The sequence below is a fragment of the Mustela nigripes genome, chromosome 3, assembly GCF_022355385.1.
Source record: "Mustela nigripes isolate SB6536 chromosome 3, MUSNIG.SB6536, whole genome shotgun sequence".
In the NCBI taxonomy this organism is placed as follows: Eukaryota; Metazoa; Chordata; class Mammalia; order Carnivora; family Mustelidae; genus Mustela; species Mustela nigripes.
This window is the reverse complement of record NC_081559.1, coordinates 197,526,889-197,545,381: the sequence shown is the minus strand read 5'-3', so window position 1 is coordinate 197,545,381 and position 18,493 is coordinate 197,526,889. Positions and strand designations below refer to the sequence as shown.

Genomic DNA, 18,493 nt, shown 5'->3' with positions numbered 1-18,493 from the left:
TTTGATCCATATTGAGTTCACTCTCGTAGGTGGTGTGAGGTAGGGGTCCAGCTCCCTTTCGCATGCGGACATGCAGCTGCAAAGACTGCCCTTTCCCCAGTCAGTGGGTCTGGCGCCCTTGTTGTAAGAATCTGGAGGGCAGAGAATGTGCTCGGTCACTCTCGTGTCCACCTGGTAGATTGCCCGGCATGTGTTTGACACTCATGAAGTTCTTCCAGAAAATACCTGAACACGTCATTGTCTGAGGTGAACCTGTGCAAGACCTGACGAAGGCAAGAAGGGTTCTTCACGCTGACTTTGGTGCAGGCCACCCAGCACAGTGAGGGGCCGCGGGCCGCCCTCAGGTGTCTGTACCATAGTCTTAGCCCAGACCTCGTGTCCTCATGCCTCTGTCACCAAGCAGCTCCTTTTCACTGACTCCCCTCAGGTGCTGCTGCCACCGTGTCGCAGCGGCATCCCAGCCCCTCCTGGCAGCAGAGCCCCCCAGAGGCAGTTGGATCGGTCTCTTGTTACGTGCCCGGTGACTGAGCGTCCTGGCACTGTGCAGTCTGTCTGTCCGAGTGCTGCACGCAGACAGCATGAACCCCAGTGGTGAGGTGCGTTTTCTCTAGTCTGCACAAAGTTCCTGTCCCCAGCGTGCTCGGGGAGGGTCTGGGTGTGGGAGGGGACCCAGGCCCAGGCCAGCTCTGCTGTGTCTCCTACCTCCTCTGTGTGGGGACCCACGTGCTGTGTGCGTTCTCTGCCCCCGGTGCCCCGAGGGTCTTGGTTCAATGCTGTACGCCAAGGGTGACCAGAACATTCTTCTGAAAAACCAGAGATTCTACCCACGCACACATAGGAGTGCGCCAGGAAGGGAACAGATGCTGTTCTCTGTTTAGAAAGAATGATCGCCGCTATATTCGCTTGAAAGTGCTTCTTTAGGGCTTAGAATGTTCAGCTCAGTGCTTTCTCAGCTTCTGTGCCAGAACAGCCCTTCCTTTGGTAGTGTCTGGACTTGGTTCTGGTCGAACCCAGTTCCGGGAGCCAGGATAGAGGGGCAGCAGAGCTGTGTGAGGAGGCGGGGTGCAGCCCCCCCGACCCCTGCTTAGGGCAGCTGCCTGTGGGTCAAGGCCATGTCTTGTTCATGCAGAGGGCGCTGGCGCTGAGCACTCGGCCGACCCTCTGTCCCCACCTCTAGCAGCATTTTGCCCACCTGGGGGCCTGTCCCTCTCCCGGCTTCTCGGGCCCCACCTTCCATCTCTTCTTGCTGGGTGTTAGCCCCCGGGGAACACCCAGCCTGACCTTGGGGTAGATGCTCGCCTGGCCTTCCAGAAGTCTCCGTCCTTGTTTCCTGTAGATCAGGTTGAGTGCGATCACGCTAGCCCTGCCCAGAGCGGCCCTGCCCAGAGCCATTCTTGTGCCTTCTCTTGCACTCGAGCAGGACCCACAGCTCCTGCCCTGGCCTCCAGGCCTCTGCCTCCAGGCACCTTCTTGGGACCCCCTGTCCTTCCCTTCTTTCTCTGCTTCAAGCAGAGAGCCCTTGGTCAGCCAGCCTGTCTTCGACACTTGCACAGGTCCCTTGCATGTTTTCATGTCCTGTGGCCCCTGTGCATCAGCGAGGACTGGGTGTTGTCCGCTGGCACCCCGGTGTTTGCCGGCTAGGAGAGAGGGGGTCCCCGTGGAAGGGGCTCTGTGGGTGGAGGTGCAGGGGGCTGGCTGGGCTGTGAGGAGAGTGGCCAGATCAGGAGGCTGAGAGCGGGAGCTGAGAGTTTGCTGGGAGCGTGTGCCAGTCCTGCGACGGCTCAAGCGGGCGAGAGTTTCACAGGTCTTGAACTGGCTCCATCCTCGGCGAGGGGAATGGTCAGCTGGCCGCCGGCCGGGTGATCCGGGTAGGGAAGGGCGGGGGCTCGGTGCTATGTCAGGACACACCCCACGGCAGGGAAGAGGGCCGCCCCGTGCATCTGCGTCTGGGTGGGGAGGCAGGGTTGGCTCCGCTCGGTGCTGTGACCGTGGTGAAGCAGAGTGCCCCGTGAGCAGGAAGGTGATGTGATGGTCATGGAGGCTGGTCCTGGGGGGGGCAGTCCTGGAGATGAGGAGGGGACTCCTGACCTGCCTTCTGCAGGCGCTTGCTTGCCTTGCACTGTGACTTGTGGTCAGAAGCCGCATGTGACCTCAGGGGCCCCAGGGATGCCCACAGCTGGACAGCACCGCTGACAGGCCTGCTTCCTGGCCTCACCCTCTGCGACAGCCTCTGCTTCTCGGCCAGCCTTGCTCCCTCATGCTGTCTCGTCCCCTCGTCCCCAGGACCCCTGTTCTCCTTCCACGGGACCATGGCATGTGGCAGGTGGGGTTGCAGGCAGTCGCGGAGCCCCCATGGCCTCCCCCGAGAGCAGCCCGGTGTGACTGCTGCCCGGGAGAGGTGGGAAGGCTGCGGTGTGCAGAGGGAGTGGCTCATCTGCGCACCATGTGCCGCTTCTCCCTGGGCCAGGTGCCCGGGGTGTCGTGGCTGGGGGCCGAGGCTCAGGCAGTGACAGCCTGAGAAGCAGAGGTTCCCTGAAGGGGTTTTGGGGTCCTGCAGGCCTGTGGAAGGGGCACCCGCCAGTCTCCCGCGGTGTGAAGCGATGGGAGCGTGGCAGAGGGAGTGGCTCGGGTGAGGGGCGAAGCGCGTGCGCAGGGACGGTCTCCAGGGGGAGCTGCACCCGCAGTTCTCTGTGAGGCCGTGCGGAGAGGAGGCAAGAGGGCGAGGTGAGGCCTGGAAGCGCCGAGCATTCTGCCGCGTCCCGTGCACAGTTTGGTGAGGGCCGGGGTGGACCCTGCGAGCTTCTCTTCTCGCTATGGTGCCCACCCTCCCTCTTGTTGGGTTTCTTCCACTAATGCTTAGCAGTCCTGTCGCAGGCACAGAGAGGGACCTCAGAGGAGTTGGACCCTGAGGATAAACACATAAGGAAACGAACAGGACATCAGGAGTGAGACCCAAAAAATGCCAACATTGGAATTATCCGTGTTTAAAGGTCTATGAGGCAGGGCACCTGGCTGGCTCCAGTGGTGGAGTGTGTGGCTTCTCATCTCAAGGTTGTGAGTTCGAGCCCTGCATAAAAACTAAAATAAAATCTTGGGGCGCCTGGGTGGCTCAGTCATTCAGCGTTTACCTTCAGCTCAGGTCATGATCCCGTGCAGGGATCGAGCCTTGAGTTGGGCTCCCTGCACAGCGGGAAGCCTGCTTCTCCCTCTGCCCTCTGCTGCCCCCCCTGCTTGTGTGCTCTGTGTCTTTCTTTTTCCAATAAATAATTTTTTAAAAAATCTTAAAAACGATTATATAAAACAGACTGTGTTTCTACCTACCAGCACCGGTCAAAGAATTTATAAAGTCAACAATGCAAATATTGAACACCGCGAGGCAGGCTGGGGTGAGGGACAGAAGTGTTGCTGTGAACAGCTCCGGGGAGAGCAGGTTGGGGTCCTCTGGGCAGTCAGATGCCCTCCTGGCACCCAGCGTCCTGCCACTGCAGGCTTCTGCTCCTCTGCTCGTGGATCAGGGTGTGCACAGTGTGGTTGCGCAAGATGGTTCCAGATGGCAAAAACCTGTCAGCAGAATCAATCAGAGACGTGTGACCCAGGTGCCTGACTGGCTCTGTTGCTGGAGCATGAAACTCTTGATCTTGGGGTCATGAGTCTGAGCCCACTTGGGTGCAGAGGTTACACACATACACACACACACAGACTAAGACAAACCAAAACAGAACACCGTGTCAGGGGTTTGCCCGGGCAGTGCTGGGGGCCAGCGGTTTGAGCGAGCAGACAGCAGCGGCGAGTGTCAGTAGCAAGTGAAAGAAACAAAACACACAAAAAGAATTAGTTTTATTGGGTAAATATATGATTAAAAAATAGACATACTTAAATGGATTTGTTTAGGTATCTTCCAAGACGGTAGAACTTTAACAATAAGGAAGCCGTTGCCTTCAAAGTGAGGACAGTGGTGTCTTCAGGGCGAGCAGAGGTGTGTACTGGGCATGTCTCCGATGCTGCCTTGTTTTATTTCTTGGTGTTGGCCACACCAGTGTTGGATCACAATTGCTCACATTAAACTGATTTCTAAGTTCTATACATTTCTCGGTATACGTTATAGTGCTTTTCTTTTTTTTTCCTTTTTTTTTTTTTTTTTTTAGATTTTATTTATTTATTTGACAGAGGCACAGCGAGAGAGGGAACACACGCATGGGGGAGTGGGAGAGAGAGAAGCAGAGCCCAATCCCAGGACCCTGGGAATCATGACATGAGCCGAAGGCAGAGGCTTAACCCACTGAGCCACCCAGGCGCCCCATGGTCTTGTCTTTTAAAAGCTTAAACATACCATTTACAACAGTGTGTGTGTGTGAAGCCTGGGAATAAGTCTGACAAAAGGTGTACACAGCCTTTAACAGCGACCTGGATGAGTGGGCGTGCCATGGTTTGGGTGGAGCGTGCTTGCGGCCCTCCTGGGGTAGACAGCAGAGCATGCAGGGAAGACTGAGGCCGGAGCGGCCAAGAAGCCCGTGAGGAGGAAGCCGAGTGGGACTCTGGAAAATGTGGGTCGTCCGCAGCTGTCCTGGGGAGGGCGGCAGAGTGCTGGGCAGGTTCATACTGACCCGCGCAGCTGGTGGCTCGCTCAGACCTGGGTCTGTCGTGGACGGAGGGGTGCCGTGTGCAGACCGTCGTGAGAGGCCCAGTGACCTGCGTGAGGAAAATGAAATTTCATACAGTCAGCGAAGGGCCAGATACAGAAACGGCTTCAAGAGGAGGCAAAGCTATAAAGCTGTGAGAAGTCGATTTCAGAGAGGAGTTTTGACTTAGAAGTCGGGGAGAGTTTTTACACCGGGTACAAAGAGGAGAAATCAGGGAAGAAAAGCAAAGATGTAGGAGTTCAGCATTAAAATCTAGACTTTCCACCAAAAAAGCAGAAGGCACCATGAGGTGAAAACACATTGTGAAACTTGGAAAACAGGGAAGGTGGGAAGGAGAAAAAGTATGGGTTTCCTGCTACCCGCACTGCGACTGGTCTGACGCGGGGAGCCCCGGGACAGGGTCCTGGCGAGGAGGCGCGGAGGGGGGGCAGGTCCTCAGTGGGAGAGGCCAGAGAGTCGCACAGGTGCCTGAAGCGGCTCCCCATGAGGCCCATCCTCACCATAGGGAGGGGGCCACGGCCGATGGTGGGGGTGCTGCCGTGGCCGCGGCCGCACACTCCTGCCAGGCTCGAGCACGGCGCCCTGAGAGGATCTCTGCCTGTGTCCTGTGGGCAGTAGCACCGTCGCTTTAACTGTTCTGTTCCCGTGAAGCTGTTTCTGTTCCAGGCTGAATGCTTCCCCCGTGCTGTGCGTGTTGAAGGCGCGTGGAGGCAGGGCCTTTGGGGGGACGAGATGTTGAGGGTGGAACCCCGTGATGGGACTGGCACCCCAGGAGAGCACGCCGCCCCGTCTGCTGTCTGTGCGAGGGCGCAGGGACAAGCATTGCCTGCTGTCGGAACAGTTCTCACCAGAACCCGGCCAGCACCTTGAACTCCCACATCCGGCTTCCGGACTGCAAACAAGAAACGTCTGTTGTTTATAAACTGCCCAGTCTGCCGTGTTCTGTTAGAGCAGCCTTGATGGCCTAAGACTGTTTCAAAACGAAAAGTTAAAACTTTGAAGGTGAAAGGGGGTAATCGGTAGTGTCCAGTGGCCCAGTTCCGTTGAGGACTAAGGAGTGCGGTTGTGGGGGCCCCCCCTGGCCCCCTCAGAGAGGTGGGGGTGTGGCCTGTGGGCCAGGCAGGTGGGGAGGGCCGGGGTGAGGAGAAGGTCGCTCTGTGCCCGGTCCCGGTGGGGTATGGGACAGGACTCACCTCGCTGTCCGCTGGCTTCCTCCTAGCCCATGACCCCGACTCCCCCAGCCCCTCACTGCCTGGCACCCGCAGGACGGCTCTGCCAGCGTCCAGACGGCTGCTGTTTATCCTCGGGTCAGACAGAACAGGCCACACTGTGGCCTTGCCACCTTCCCTGCCTGCTCCTGGCTCCTCTTGGCTTCCCAGGCGAGGTCCGGCTGGGAGAGATGTCTGCTGACTCCTCCCCACGCTCTCACGCACCTGCTGCTCGAGAATATGCCTGCACCGCCTGGCCCTTCTCGGGGTCCGTGGGCCCGTAGGCAGGTCCCGCACCTCGTCCTGCCGTGCTCCCTTCTCTCCCTGTGCCCCCGTCTCCTGCGCGCTCCACGGCTCCACATGCCACCACTGTCCCTCACCGCCTGCCCACACAGGGGCACCCTGTCCCACAGACTGGGGGCACGTGGTGTCCATCCACCTGGCCTTGTTGTGCTGTGCCGGGTGCCCACGTCCAGGTGCTGGCTGAGACAGACCCAGGACTCACCCAGCCCTCCTCACCAGCTTCTGGAAGCATCTGTTGACCCCGAAGGAGGCCCCAGAGCCTCCGAGCTGCTCGGAGCAGACAGCAAGTGATGTCCTTCTCCCTCCAGCGCAGGGCATCTGGCCTTGAACAGGTCGGCTCTCGGAGGCCAGTGCTGTGATGCTGACGGGCGTGCCCATCACGCGGTTCCTGAACAGTAGAAGAGCTGACAGACACAGAGCCCCCACACTGCACAGCCGTCTGCGGCATTTCAAGGGTTGTTATTATGCGGAAACTTGGGAGCAGAATAAAAATATGCTACATGTCAGCCAGACACACCCTGATATCAGATATATTGACATTAAAAGTGGCTCGTTCTGAATAGCTGTAGTTTTCATTACGGAATGGTGGGATGAGGTGCCTGAGTGATGTGGTTGGTTGGGCGTTGGGTCATGGTCTCAGGGTCATGAGATCCAGCCCTGCGTGGGGCTCTACGCTCCACGGGGAACCTGCTTGGGATTCTCCCTCTGCCCTTCTTGTCCACTCAGGCTCTCTCTGTATCTCTCTCTAAAATAAATGAATAAAATCTTCAAAAGCAAACAAACAGTGTCCTTAAGGTGGGGGACGCTCTGGGAGCCCCAGGGAGAAGTCACAAGTCACACCCCAGCCCGGCCGGGCTTCTCAGCTGGGCCCGGTGTAAAGACGGGGCGTCCATTCCTGCTGCAGGTGGACGGCCAGTGGTGGCCCGTGGTGGCCAGGCCAACTGAGAGCAGCCAGGGCCCCCTGCCAGACGCAGCCAAGCTGTGTGCAGTTCCTCTGAGGACAGGGAGCTAGAGCCTTGGAAGCCAGCGGGGAGGTGCTTGGCCAAGTGTCCATGGCAAGCTCCCGGTCAATAACAAGCTTCTGGAGGGTCGGGGATGGGGCTTCAGTCTGGCTTGGTGCTCTGGTGTTAGGGACGGCAGATGGGGGACAGGGTCTACAAACACTGCCCTCCGCAAGGAGGGGGCCTGCACAGCAGCTGGGGCACGCGGGGCACAGCACGTGGCGGACAGGCCCGGTGCCCCGGGGTGGGCAGTGGGCCGGTGGTTGGAGGCAGCCCCCTTGTCCGGGCCAGGCTGCGGGAGCCCCTCGTTCCTGAGGCCGGCGCCCGAGCCTGCTGACGCTTCTCTTGCTCTTTCTCAGGCTGGAGTGGGTGGAGATCATCGAGCCGCGCACCCGTGAGCGCATGTACGCCAACCTGGTCACCGGCGAGTGCGTGTGGGACCCGCCGGCCGGCGTCCGCATCAAGCGCACCAGCGAGAACCAGTGGTGGGAGCTGTTTGACCCCAACACGTCCCGCTTCTACTACTACAACGCCAGCACCCAGCGCACCGTGTGGCACCGGCCGCAGGACTGCGACATCATCCCCCTCGCCAAGCTGCAGACCCTGAAGCAGAACACCGAGTCCCCCCGCGCCTCGGCGGAGAACAGCCCCGGGAGGGCCAGCAGCGTCAGCCGTGAGGGCAGCACCAGCTCGTCCCTGGAGCCTGAGCTGGACGCTGGCGAGAAGGCCCAGGAACCTGTGGGGAGGGCCAGCCGGCAGGCTGCCTTTGGGGCTCTGAAGGAGGAGAGCGGCAGGTGAGGCGGGCAGGTGAGGGGGCGGGCGGACATGCGGGTGGGCAGGCGGGCGGGCATGCGGGCCGGAGGGGGCAGAGGTTGCGGCGACCCTCATGCCCGCAGTTGCCTGTGCTGGCTCCCACCCTTGCCCTCCAGATGCCCTCGCTGCCGTTTGGCAAGAGCGTGTGTTGGTGATAAAGGGAGGCGGGAGCTGCCCGCTGCTGGGCGGCCTCAGGGCTCTCCTCTCCCAGGCAGGGCTGTTGGGAGGCACCTGGGGCGGGAGGTTTTCTGGCTTGTGACCATGAAATCACTTGGTTCTGTCCACTCTGGGGGCATGGATGTGGGGTTAGGACCCACTGGACGCAGACCCCCGGAAGCACCGTGTACCCCAGTGCCCACACCTGGCTGGCTCGGCTCTGGGCCCAGCGTTCAGGGAGCCCAGTCCAGCAGGATCGGCTGGTCAGGAAGGTGCTAGGACAGTATGCCCTGGGGACAGGAGGTGACAAGAAGCCAGGGAGCATGGAGGGACACGAATAATTGGCCTCGGAGGCCAGGCAGGGTGGTAAGGATGGGGTGTGAGTGGAGATGCTGGATTTCACTCGGGAACAGTGGGAACCACAAAGTGATCTAACCTGGTTGATGCTGCAGGTCCCTTTCCCTCCTGTGAAGGGGGCGCCCGAGGGGCCCAGGATGGAAACGGGTGGTTGGCACCATAGGTGGGAGCTGGACCCCGCTGTTCTGCGTGGAACAGTTGGATGGGCATACTGGCAGGTTTGGGGTGCTGTGGGGGCTGGACAGCCGGCTGTGGCGCTCCTGAGTGGGATGAGGAAGGTGGGGCCCATCCATGGGTCGGATCAGTGGGAATGCTGGCACTGGGGAGGCAGAAATCTTCTTTCCTCCTGGGATTCTTCTGGCTGGGTTTGGAATTAAAATGACATAAGTCAGATTAACAGGAGGAAGAAAACAGTTTTATTTCATGCATAGAAGTCCAGTAATGAAATTGAGACCCCAGGAAATGGCCAACACAGGTAGTTTTTATATTTTTTAGACAAGGAGACAGTGAATTAGTGAGGAATCGTCAGGATAAAGAGAGCAGACCTTTGGGAGCTTTATTTAGGAGGAACTCTGCGCAGAGTCTGGACTGAGGTGATGTCCGCCTCGCTCCGTGAGGAAGCACCTACCTCTGGTGAGAAGGGAGGCTTTTTTCTTTTTTAAAGATTTTTATTTATTTATTTAACTGACAGAGATGGCAGGGGAGGGAGCACAAGCCCGGGCAGCCGCGGAGGGAGAAGCAGGCCCCCTGCTGAGCAGAGCCCAATACGGGACTCGATCCCAGGACCCCGGGAGCATGACCTGAGCCGAAGGCAGATGCTTGATGACTGAGGCCCCCAGGTGCCCAAGAAGTGTGTCTTTTTACCGCCCCTCCAGGGAGGGTGTTCTCCACGTGGAAGGGTTACTTCAGCTTTCGGGGGACAGAGCGGGGTCTGACCTTGCTTCCGTGCAAAATAATCAGTTTGCTGTGGTGACATATCTTGGGGCAGCCTGCCCTGGCCCCTACCTTGGACTCTCCCCAGAGGTCAGAAGCCAAAGAGGCGGTGGCTGGGTGGGCCTAAGGAGGCGCTGGGGGGGTCGCCTCCGGAAAGTGGCACTTCCCCTGGTGAGGTTGAGGAGCTCCTGGGGTGAGCACCCAGGAGAAAGCAAATGGGTGTGGGCTCTGCCTCTGGTTCCCTGTGGGACCCCCGCTGTGCCCCCGCCCATCCGCCCTCCCGCACTCCCGCTGTAGGTCAGCTTCCGCAGCCTCTGGGCTCAGCGCACAGAGTCTCCGTTTCATCGGGGTGTGAGGATTTTGAATTTTTTATCCTATTGGTTGCTGACTCATCTCTGTAATTAGGTGGAGAGATTGGATTCTTTTTAGGGTTCTGTAGGCAGATGTGTCTGTCGCCCCCTCTCTCTGGCAGCCCTTCTCTGCTCTGTGCTGTGCTGTCCGGGGCGGGACTGTCCTCTTCCGGAGCCTCGCATGTTCTGTGGGGATGTGGGGTTACTGCATCAGCTCCGGGTCAGGATTTCCAGCACAAGTCCTGTTTGGATTGGGGTTAGAATTGTGCTGAGTTTATGGGTCAGCTCAGGGGAAATGGGCATCTCTGTTACATTGTCTTTTCCCACGATAAGATGGTGTGCGTTAGCACTTCTCTCTGCAAAGGACTTGCGTCTATTTTTTTTAAAGATTTTATTTATTTATTTGACAGAGATCACAAGTAGGCAGAGAGGCAGGCAGGTGGGGGGCGGGGGAGGTAGGCTTCCGGCTGAGCAGAGAGCCCGATGTGGGGCTCGATCCCAGGACCCTGAGATCATGACCTGAGCCGAAAGCAGCGGCTTTAACCCACTGAGCCACCCAGGCGCCCCTGTATCTACTTTCTATCCCTTCCTAAAGTCTGGTCTTCTGATCTTTCCTGTTAACATGCAGGTCGACTCGTATGTTTCAGTCTTGTTTCTGCCGCGTTTGCTGGGCTCCTGCGGTTCTAGCCCCAGTGCCTGGCCTTGCCCCAGGGCTGAGCCTGCGTGCCTGCTGTCCTGATGATGTGGTGACATTGTCGGGCACAGGAAGTACCCCCTTCTGTTGTCAGGCTTTTGTGAATGGATGTACTGTTTTATCAAGTATATTTGCTAAGTCTACTGATACTGGTGTTGGTTGGCCTGTGACCCCCCGAGATCGGCTGAAGTCCTAACCCCAGGAGCTCAGCATGGGAACTTACTTGGAAATAGGGCTCTTGCAGATATGATGAGTGAGGTTACATCAGAGAGGGTGAGCCTTAACCAGGTAGGACGAATGTCCTCATAAGAACAGAGACACAAGGAGAAGACCGATGACCACGGAGGCAGAGACCGAGCGATGTGTCCACAAGCCCTGGGACGCCCAGGACTGCCAGCTCCACCAGCCGCTGGAGAAAGGCCTGGGACAGTTGTCCCCCAGAGCCTCCAGAAGGAGCCAGCCCCGCCCACAGCTGGAGCTTGGACTTCTGGCCTCTGGAGCAGGGACATTCCTGCAATTGGCATTCAATTCTGTGTTCCTTGCATTCCTAAAATACTTGTTCTGTGTACTTTTCAAAATAGAGATTGCTAACTTTTTTTTTAATATTTTATTTGAGAGTGAGGGAGGGGCAGGGAAGGGGGAGAGAGCAGGTGCATGAACACACATGGGGGAGGGGCAGGGGCAGAGCGAGAAGCAGGCTCCCCGCTGAGCAGGGGGCCCAGTGTGAGACTCGACAGGACCTGAGCTGAAACCGAGAGTCTGACACCCAACTGACTGAGCCACCCAGGCACCCCAAATATTTTCTGGTTTTAATTATGGTTTCTTCTTTGACTGATTTGTAACTTACAAATGTCCTAATTTCTAAAACTATGGGTTATTTTTCATTCTTGTTCTTCATTGCCAACGTAATTTCATTTTGGTCAGAAAACATGGGGGGGGGGGCTTTTGTTAGTATTATTTTTGAGATTTGCTTTGTGGCTTAAATCCTGAATTTTGTAAATGGTCTTCTGAATATTTAAAAAATAATTTCTTACCCCTGTTTGTTAGGTCTAAGGTTCTCTGTGTGTTGGTAAGGTCAGATCTATTGTTATCAGTCAAGTTTCTTACTGATTTTTTGTCTGCCTGGTGTGTCACTTCTGAAGGGGTTGAGTCTCCTGGGTTGCTAGGATTCATCTGTTTCTCCTTTTCATCTGTCCGGCACTTCTGCTTGTATTGGAGCTGTGGGTTGGTCCTGCGTGAATTTGGGACTGTTAGGTTTTCTTTGGGAATTAACCGCTTTTGTCGTCAAGTAGTTGTCCTGTTTCCCCTCTCGTTGCCTTGAAGTCGGATTGATATCACGTAACACTGCTGCTTTGACCTCTGAACATGTCTCCCCAAACTACAGTCCTTTCCTTATACTTTGGGTGTGTTTCTTATAAATAATTGATAGCTGTTGGGTTTACTGGTGGCCAGTTCTGGACACCTGTCTCTGGGTTGGCAGGACACTTGCTGTTCTGTCTCCTTAGCTCACTGACCCAGCAAAGGGATTGGTTGATGGATTCGGTGTCCTTTGAGGCACACAGTCTTCTCTGTGGCCCTCTCCCGCGGTTGTCCGCAGGCTGCTCATACCCCATGCACCTGGCGTGTGTCTTGCGGTCCACGTGTGCTCTCATCGTGTGTGGGTCCTCAGTTGGGGTGCTGCCCTTCCGACTGTGGGGTGGCCCTGCAGCTCCACCACCGGGGGTCTGGGTGAGGGTCCTGGGGTCTGTGCGGCTGCCACAGGATCCCAGCACCGGGCTTTACTGGGGGGGGGGTCTTTCCGGCCCACTCGTTTTCATTTCTTCTTTGCCTCTGAGGCTCATTCTCTCTTCATGAGCGCGTTCACCATTTGTTGCTTAGTTTGGGATCATTTTCCCCCTGGAGCTGCTGGTTTACTTTCTGGGTAGTTGGCAGGAGTTCCTTGTATGTTGCTAATATCAATTGCTCATTGATCCTCGTAGGTGTTACGGGCGTCCTGTCCTCTGCCACCTGACTGCTTACTGGGTCCTTTGTCCTTGGTTTTCATGCAGCCTCGTTGATCAGTCTTTTGTCCTTGTGGTTTATGCATTTAATATTTTAAATAAAAAGTTCTTCCTGGCCGACACCCGTTCCCTTGCATGTCCCGCCTTCACCTTACAGTTTTTTGTTTTGTTTGGTTTTGTTTAAATATATTTATTTGACAGACAGAGATCACAAGCAGGCAGAGAGAGAGGAGGAAGCAGGCTCCCCGCTGAGCAGAGAGTCCCACGCAGGGCTCGACCCCAGGACCCTGAGATCATGACCCGAGCCGAAGGCAGAGGCTTACCCCACTGAGCCCCCCAGGCGCCCCTGCCTCACAGTTTTATTGTCACACTGAGGCCTGAATCTGTCTGGGGCTCCTTTCCTGGGGCGCTAGGAAGGACTCGCTCTTCATCTTCTAAACTGTCCCCTCCGCCCTGGCCATGCTGGTGCCCGCGTGTCTGCTCGCAGCGGCCCGGCCCCGGAGCCCTGCCGTCTCCGGGGTCGCGGGCCGCCCTCCATCCGGGAGACGCTGCGGGAGGTCCAGGCGGACCCTGACTTGGGTTTTGGGGAGCGCCCACCCTGCCGGGCCGCTGGTGCCCTGAGAGTGCGGGTCGCGCCAGGCGTGTGCGGTCGTCAGTCCCCAGCCCTGGTGTTCCTAGTCGCGGAGCCAGCGCAAGTGGCCCGCAGCCGCCGGGGTCCGACGTGGAGACGCGCCCCGCAGAGCAGTGACGCGGGGCGGAAGTGCGGATCGGAAGTGCGGAGCGGAAGTGCGGGGCTGCGTCGGCGTCCCGGGAGCGCAGACCGAGCCGGAGCCGCGTCTCCCCGCAGGACAGCAGCGCGCGGGGCTCCCCTCGGCGCCTCGGGTCGCGGTCCCGCCTGCGGCCCGGCCTCCTTCCTCCGCTCGCGAGCAGCTCCGCGCGGGGCTCTCCGCGGCGCCGGGGCGAGGACGGGGACCCGGCCGGGGCTGAGACGCCGTCCGCGGCGGGAGGCTCGCGGCCCGGCCCCGGCGACCCCCCTGCGCGCCCGGCGCTCCTCGGGCGGCGCTCGGGGGGCGGGTCCGCGCGGCCGGCGGGGGGGCTTCCCGGGTCCGCGCGGCGCCGCTCGGCGAAGGGGCCCCTTTTCCTCCCGAAAACGGCGCTCGCGGCGGCTGTTAGGGTTTTGCTGCGGAGTCGGCTCGGTCGGATGCAGACGCCCCAGGTTCTTGGGAGGTGGTGACGCGGCCTCGCTCCCTCCCGCCTTTCCGCCGGGCTTTAGGCTTTGACTGTGACTTTCTGCCTCTCCTCGCGGCCGGGGAGCGGCGGGTCCGGCCAGGCTGAGTCGGTCGCCAGGCCGCGTGTCCTGTGCTTCGCGTTCGGGGCCGGGCGGACCTCCTTCCGCGGCCCCTCACCCCGCGCTGTGTCGCGCTCCTCGGGGCGGGGGTCCGGCCGTCGGGGCCGCGCCCGGCGACGCTCCTGAGACGGAGCGCGTGTCGCACGCTCGTGGGTCGTCGCCGCCTCCGGTGCCCGGCGCCCCTCGGGTCTGCGCGGTGTCGGGGCCGGACGCCCCGGGCCCGAGCCCTCGCGGGACGACGCCGGCCGTGCGCGTGTGCGGCAGCCGCGTCGCTCCTGCTCCTGAGGAAGGACGTCTGCCCGCCGCGGCCAGCGCGTGTGTGCGGCGCCGCGGGCCCTGGCGGTCGGGCGGGCCCTGGCGGACGGGCGTCCCCGCGCGGCCGCCCTCCTGGGCCTCGACCGCGCTGCCCGGCGCCGGTTCTCCCCTCGCTGCGCCCGCGAGACCGTCCCCGGCGGCCGACGGTGCCCGCGTCTCCCGCACGTGGTCGCCGTGTTCCTCCCTCGGGCTGTCGGGGGCTTCCGCAGCTCCGAGGCCGTAGGGCTGGGTTAGGGCTGCGGCTGGGGTCCGTCGAGGCCTTTCTCACGGTCTCCGGTCCGTCCGGCCGGGGCTGGTCGCGCCGAGCAGGCCGCGGCTCTCGGAGGCGCTCGGATGCTCCTCCTTCCTTTCCCCGCGTCTCCGCGGACCCGGCGCGCTGCGCCCCGAGCTTGCCCCGTCCCCCGAGGCTCCGGCCGCAGGCGCTTCCCGCGTCCGTCGTCCCGGCTCAACGCGGTCAGTCTTCTTGCTTCGCTTCGGGGCGCCCGCGTCCGGCCCTAGCAACGCGCTGCTCCCGGCAGCGCCTCCACCACCTGCCCGCGCTGGGCCGGCCTCCGGCGGGTCTTCTCTCCGCGCGCACCGCACTCGCCGCGGGGCCTGCGTCCTGGGAGGCCTCGCGCGGCCGCTCGGAGGCGGCGGCTCCTGCAGGAGCGGGTGGGCGCGGCCGCAGGAGGGAGGCCTGGCCGGGCCCGGGCACAGCAGGACGCCGGTGCGGCGGCTCGGGGTGGGGGTCCGGGGGTCCGAGGGAGCCGCCCCGTCTGCTGAGGCTGGTGGCCCGACTCTGTGGCTTTGGTCTTTGGACGTCGTCCCCCTGGCCGCGCCGGCCCGTCCGGGAGCCGCGTTCGGAGGGCATCGACCGGTTCTCGCCGACTCTCCTCTGGGTAGTTGCCTCGTCGCGAGCCTCGACCCTGCAGATGACGAACCGCCTCAGGTGAGGGGGAGCCCCTCGTGCGCCACAGGGTGGGTTTCCGAACAGGGTCGTTTCTCCTGCGCCGGCTCTTGCGTGAGGCCTGCGAGTCCCGCCAGACTGTGCTGCGATCGATCGTGGAGGTTGTGTCCGATGCAGATGCGGGAACGCCATCTCCTGCTCGTCCTGACGTTTGGCAGCGGGGGACACCGGTGAGGGAGCCGGCGCCACCTGGACTCAGACGCTGGTTGTCACCAAATGAGACTTTCGCGATGTCAGTTTCACATAAAAGTGATGTTTGCCTTATAGTGTTAGCTTGAGTTCATTAAGAAACACAAAATCTGGGGTGCCTGGGTGGCTCAGTGGGTTGAGCCTCTGCCTTCGGCTCAGGTCACGGTCTCAGGGTCCTGGGATCCGAGCCTGGCATGGGGGGGTCTCTGCTCACTGGGGAGTCTACTCCCCCCCCCCACGCCCCACCCCCCACCCCGCCACCTCTCTGTCTGCCACTCTGCCTACTTGGGATCTCTGTCTGTCAAATAAATAAATAAAATCTTAAAAAAAAAAATAGAAAATCTGTCTCAGCACAGAGTTTGAGAAGAGTTTCTGCCGTGGAGCCGCCCCTGGTGGGCAGGTCAGGATGTTCGGCTTCTGCTTTTGGCAGAGTCCAGGAGAGCACATGAAGCTTGCAGTGGGCACCACTGTGCGGGCCCAGAGGGTCCCCAGAGCACCCCCACGGGACTGCACACCGAGCAGCCATGGCCCCTCAGCTCCGTTCGCACAGGCTCTGTGAGCGCTGCGGCCGAGCCTTCCCGGCTGCACCACCAGCCCGGTCACCGCCTGCGGTGCGTCTTCAGGTCGGACGGAAGGAGGCATCTCCTCGGCTCCTGGGAGACTGTCTCAGCTGTGGTGGTTCCTCCATCACAGCCTTTGTTACGTTTCTTTAAGACTTACTTATTTGAGAGGCAGGAGCAGAACGAGAGGGAGAGTCTTTCCCAGCATGGAGGCTAGTTCCTCTGTCGCTTCCCACTGCCCACCGACTCCTTTGTGAAGGCAAGGGAGTGTCGGTAGCGCCCAGACACCACCAAGAGCCCAAGAAACCCTCATGAGTCCCGGGCTCCTGCTATAGCTGACTGTCCGCAGCTCTGGAAGCAGCTGTCCTTGCTGAAAGGCGGACAGTCTCCAGCAGGTTTCTGTCCTCTGCTGCAGTCAGCACTTAAGTTAACCGATCACTGGGGGCGCCTGGGCGGCTCAGTCCTTAAGCCTCTGCCTTCAGCTCAGGTCATGATCCCAGCATCCTGGGATCCAGTCCCACATCGGGCTCCCTGCTCAGCGAGGAGCCTGCTTCTCCCTCTCCCACTCCCCCTGCTTGTGTTCCCATTCTCTCGGTCTCTGTCAGATAAATGAATAAAATCTTTAAAAATAATAATTTAACCAGTCACTGGTGAACAGTTTTCCTTGTCTAGCTAATGAATGAGCCACTTGGAAACTGACTTGTTGTAAGAGTCGTTCTCGTTTTGTGAAGTAGTTCTGCTGTGATGAGATTTCCATTCCAGTGTCTGTTTAAACTTCCAACTGTTGCCCGAGTTGGGGTGTTGTGAGCAGTTGGTCTGGCAGTGCCGACGGGGACAGGGAGGTTACAGGCAGGGCCAGCTTCTCTCACTGCGGTGGTGTGGGCGCGCACACGTAGTAAACATGTAACAAACAGGGCACCTGGGTGGCCCCCTTGGCCTCCTGGTTTCAGCTCGGGCCATGACCTCAGTGGTAAGATCAAGCCCCACATCGAGCTCTGCATTCAGTGCAGACACTGGTTATGACTCTGTCCCCCGGGGGCACCTGGGGGGCTTCAGTTGAGCATCTGCCTTCAGCTCAGATCATGATCCCGAGGTCCTGGGGTCCAGCCCTGCATAGGGCTCTCTGCTCAGCGGAGGGTCCGCTTCTCCCTCTGCTTGTGCGCTCTCTCTCGAACAAATAAATAAAAATCTTAAAAAAAGAAAGAAAGAAAGCAAAGACTCTCTCTTTCTGCCCCCTGCCTTTCAAATAAATAAATCTTTAAAAAAAAAAACATAACAAAGGCTGTTCAAGATGGTGATGTGCGACACCCTCAACCCTGTGGGGTTACAGCTACGTCTCTGCCCTTTGCGCTCTGCTGAGCCCCAGCACCAAGCGCTCGGAGCCCCACTTTTGGCCTCTGGCGGGGTACTTGACTCTGCTGTTACTATGCAAAAGCAGCCACAGACAACACAGAAACCAGTGAGTGGGGCTGGGTTCCTGTAACCTGTTACTTATGGACACTGAAATTTAAATTAGCTCTTGTAATTTTCACATTTTGCTAGCAATTTTTTTTTTTAGATATAAAAGCCATTCTTAGCCCACAAACTAGGCAGCGGATTGCTCTTGGCTCAGGGGCTGTAGCTTGGCAGGCTTTCCATGTGGCCCACCCAGAGGGCCCCGTGTGATCTGTCCCCAGCGCCCCTTTGTACCCTCACTCAGAGCTCACTGCACCTTAGCACCGAGGCCGCGTTTCTGTCCTGCGGGGTGCCAGGCTTATCCCTCTTGAGGTCCCTCTGCCTAGTTTCCTGCCCTCTCAGAGAGCTGTTCCCGGCCTCCCTCCTTGGGTTTGCTCCCTGTCTGGCTCCTGCCGCTTCCTGAAACTCTGGGTCGTTCCCTGTGGGCCACGCACCAAGTGGGAGCTCTGGCGGCAGAAGTGTGTCTGCCTCACCTGCCTCGTCTCCCTGCCCCCAGCCCAGACCTAGCATGGAGTGGGTGCTTCCCTGGCTTAGCAGCAGTCTGGAGGAGAGGTGACAGCCCTAGACACTGGTGGCTGGAATTGGAAACAGAGAGGGAAGTGTCAGGGCCCAGGGGTCTGTGACAGCACAAAATTTAAAAGGAGTATCTCCAGGCGGCCAAAGTGGCAGCCTGATGGTGGAAAAACTGCTGGTTTTAGCTTTGAAGAATGAGCCATGTACCAGCCTGGTCCGGGCACATGTGACAAAGCCCCTGTGAGCACAGGGAACGGGCGGGGTTGTCGCTGCATCTCTGGCCAACAGTCAGGTGCTCCCGGATCTGCAGGACCCCTGTCGGCTGCTGGCGGCCCACCAGGAGGAGGAGGGATGCACCAGCTGATGAAAATGTACATGCAGGTGGCGTACAGCCGCGTTTGCGTGATACATCATTTTTCATGTTTCTAGCTGTTTGTTCTGTAGCATGATTATGTGTTACAAAAACACCAGCAGCCACTGTTAACATTAGCCATTCATTCATTCAGCTTTTAAAATAACTTTTGTATTAGCGAAGCAATGCACATTAGTTGTACTTTCTAGTACATATAGTTTGACAGAAGAAAAATTTTAAAACCCACTGAATGCTCTCTCTCAGTTCTCTGGCATTTACCTTTGCAGTTCTGAAACTACTACAGCAGGGGTGCCTGGGTGGCTCAGTAGTTAAGCGTCTGCCTTCAGCTCAGGTCCTGAT

General features: G+C 59.0%; 1 protein-coding gene across 5 annotated transcripts in view; it reads left to right on the top strand.

Annotated features, from left to right (window-relative positions):
- The window catches only part of ARHGAP39 (Rho GTPase activating protein 39), a 93,211-nt gene that overhangs the window by 46,328 nt on the left and 28,390 nt on the right, over nt 1-18,493 (top strand). For 4 of the 5 annotated variants that reach the window (XM_059395407.1, XM_059395408.1, XM_059395406.1 and 1 more), the window contains exon 3: nt 7,512-7,946. In XM_059395407.1, coding sequence (XP_059251390.1) covers nt 7,512-7,946 — 435 coding nt within the window. Of the gene's footprint in view, nt 1-7,511; nt 7,947-14,755; nt 15,047-18,493 lie in introns of those variants that run through there. The other variant, XM_059395409.1, reaches the window with a different exon arrangement.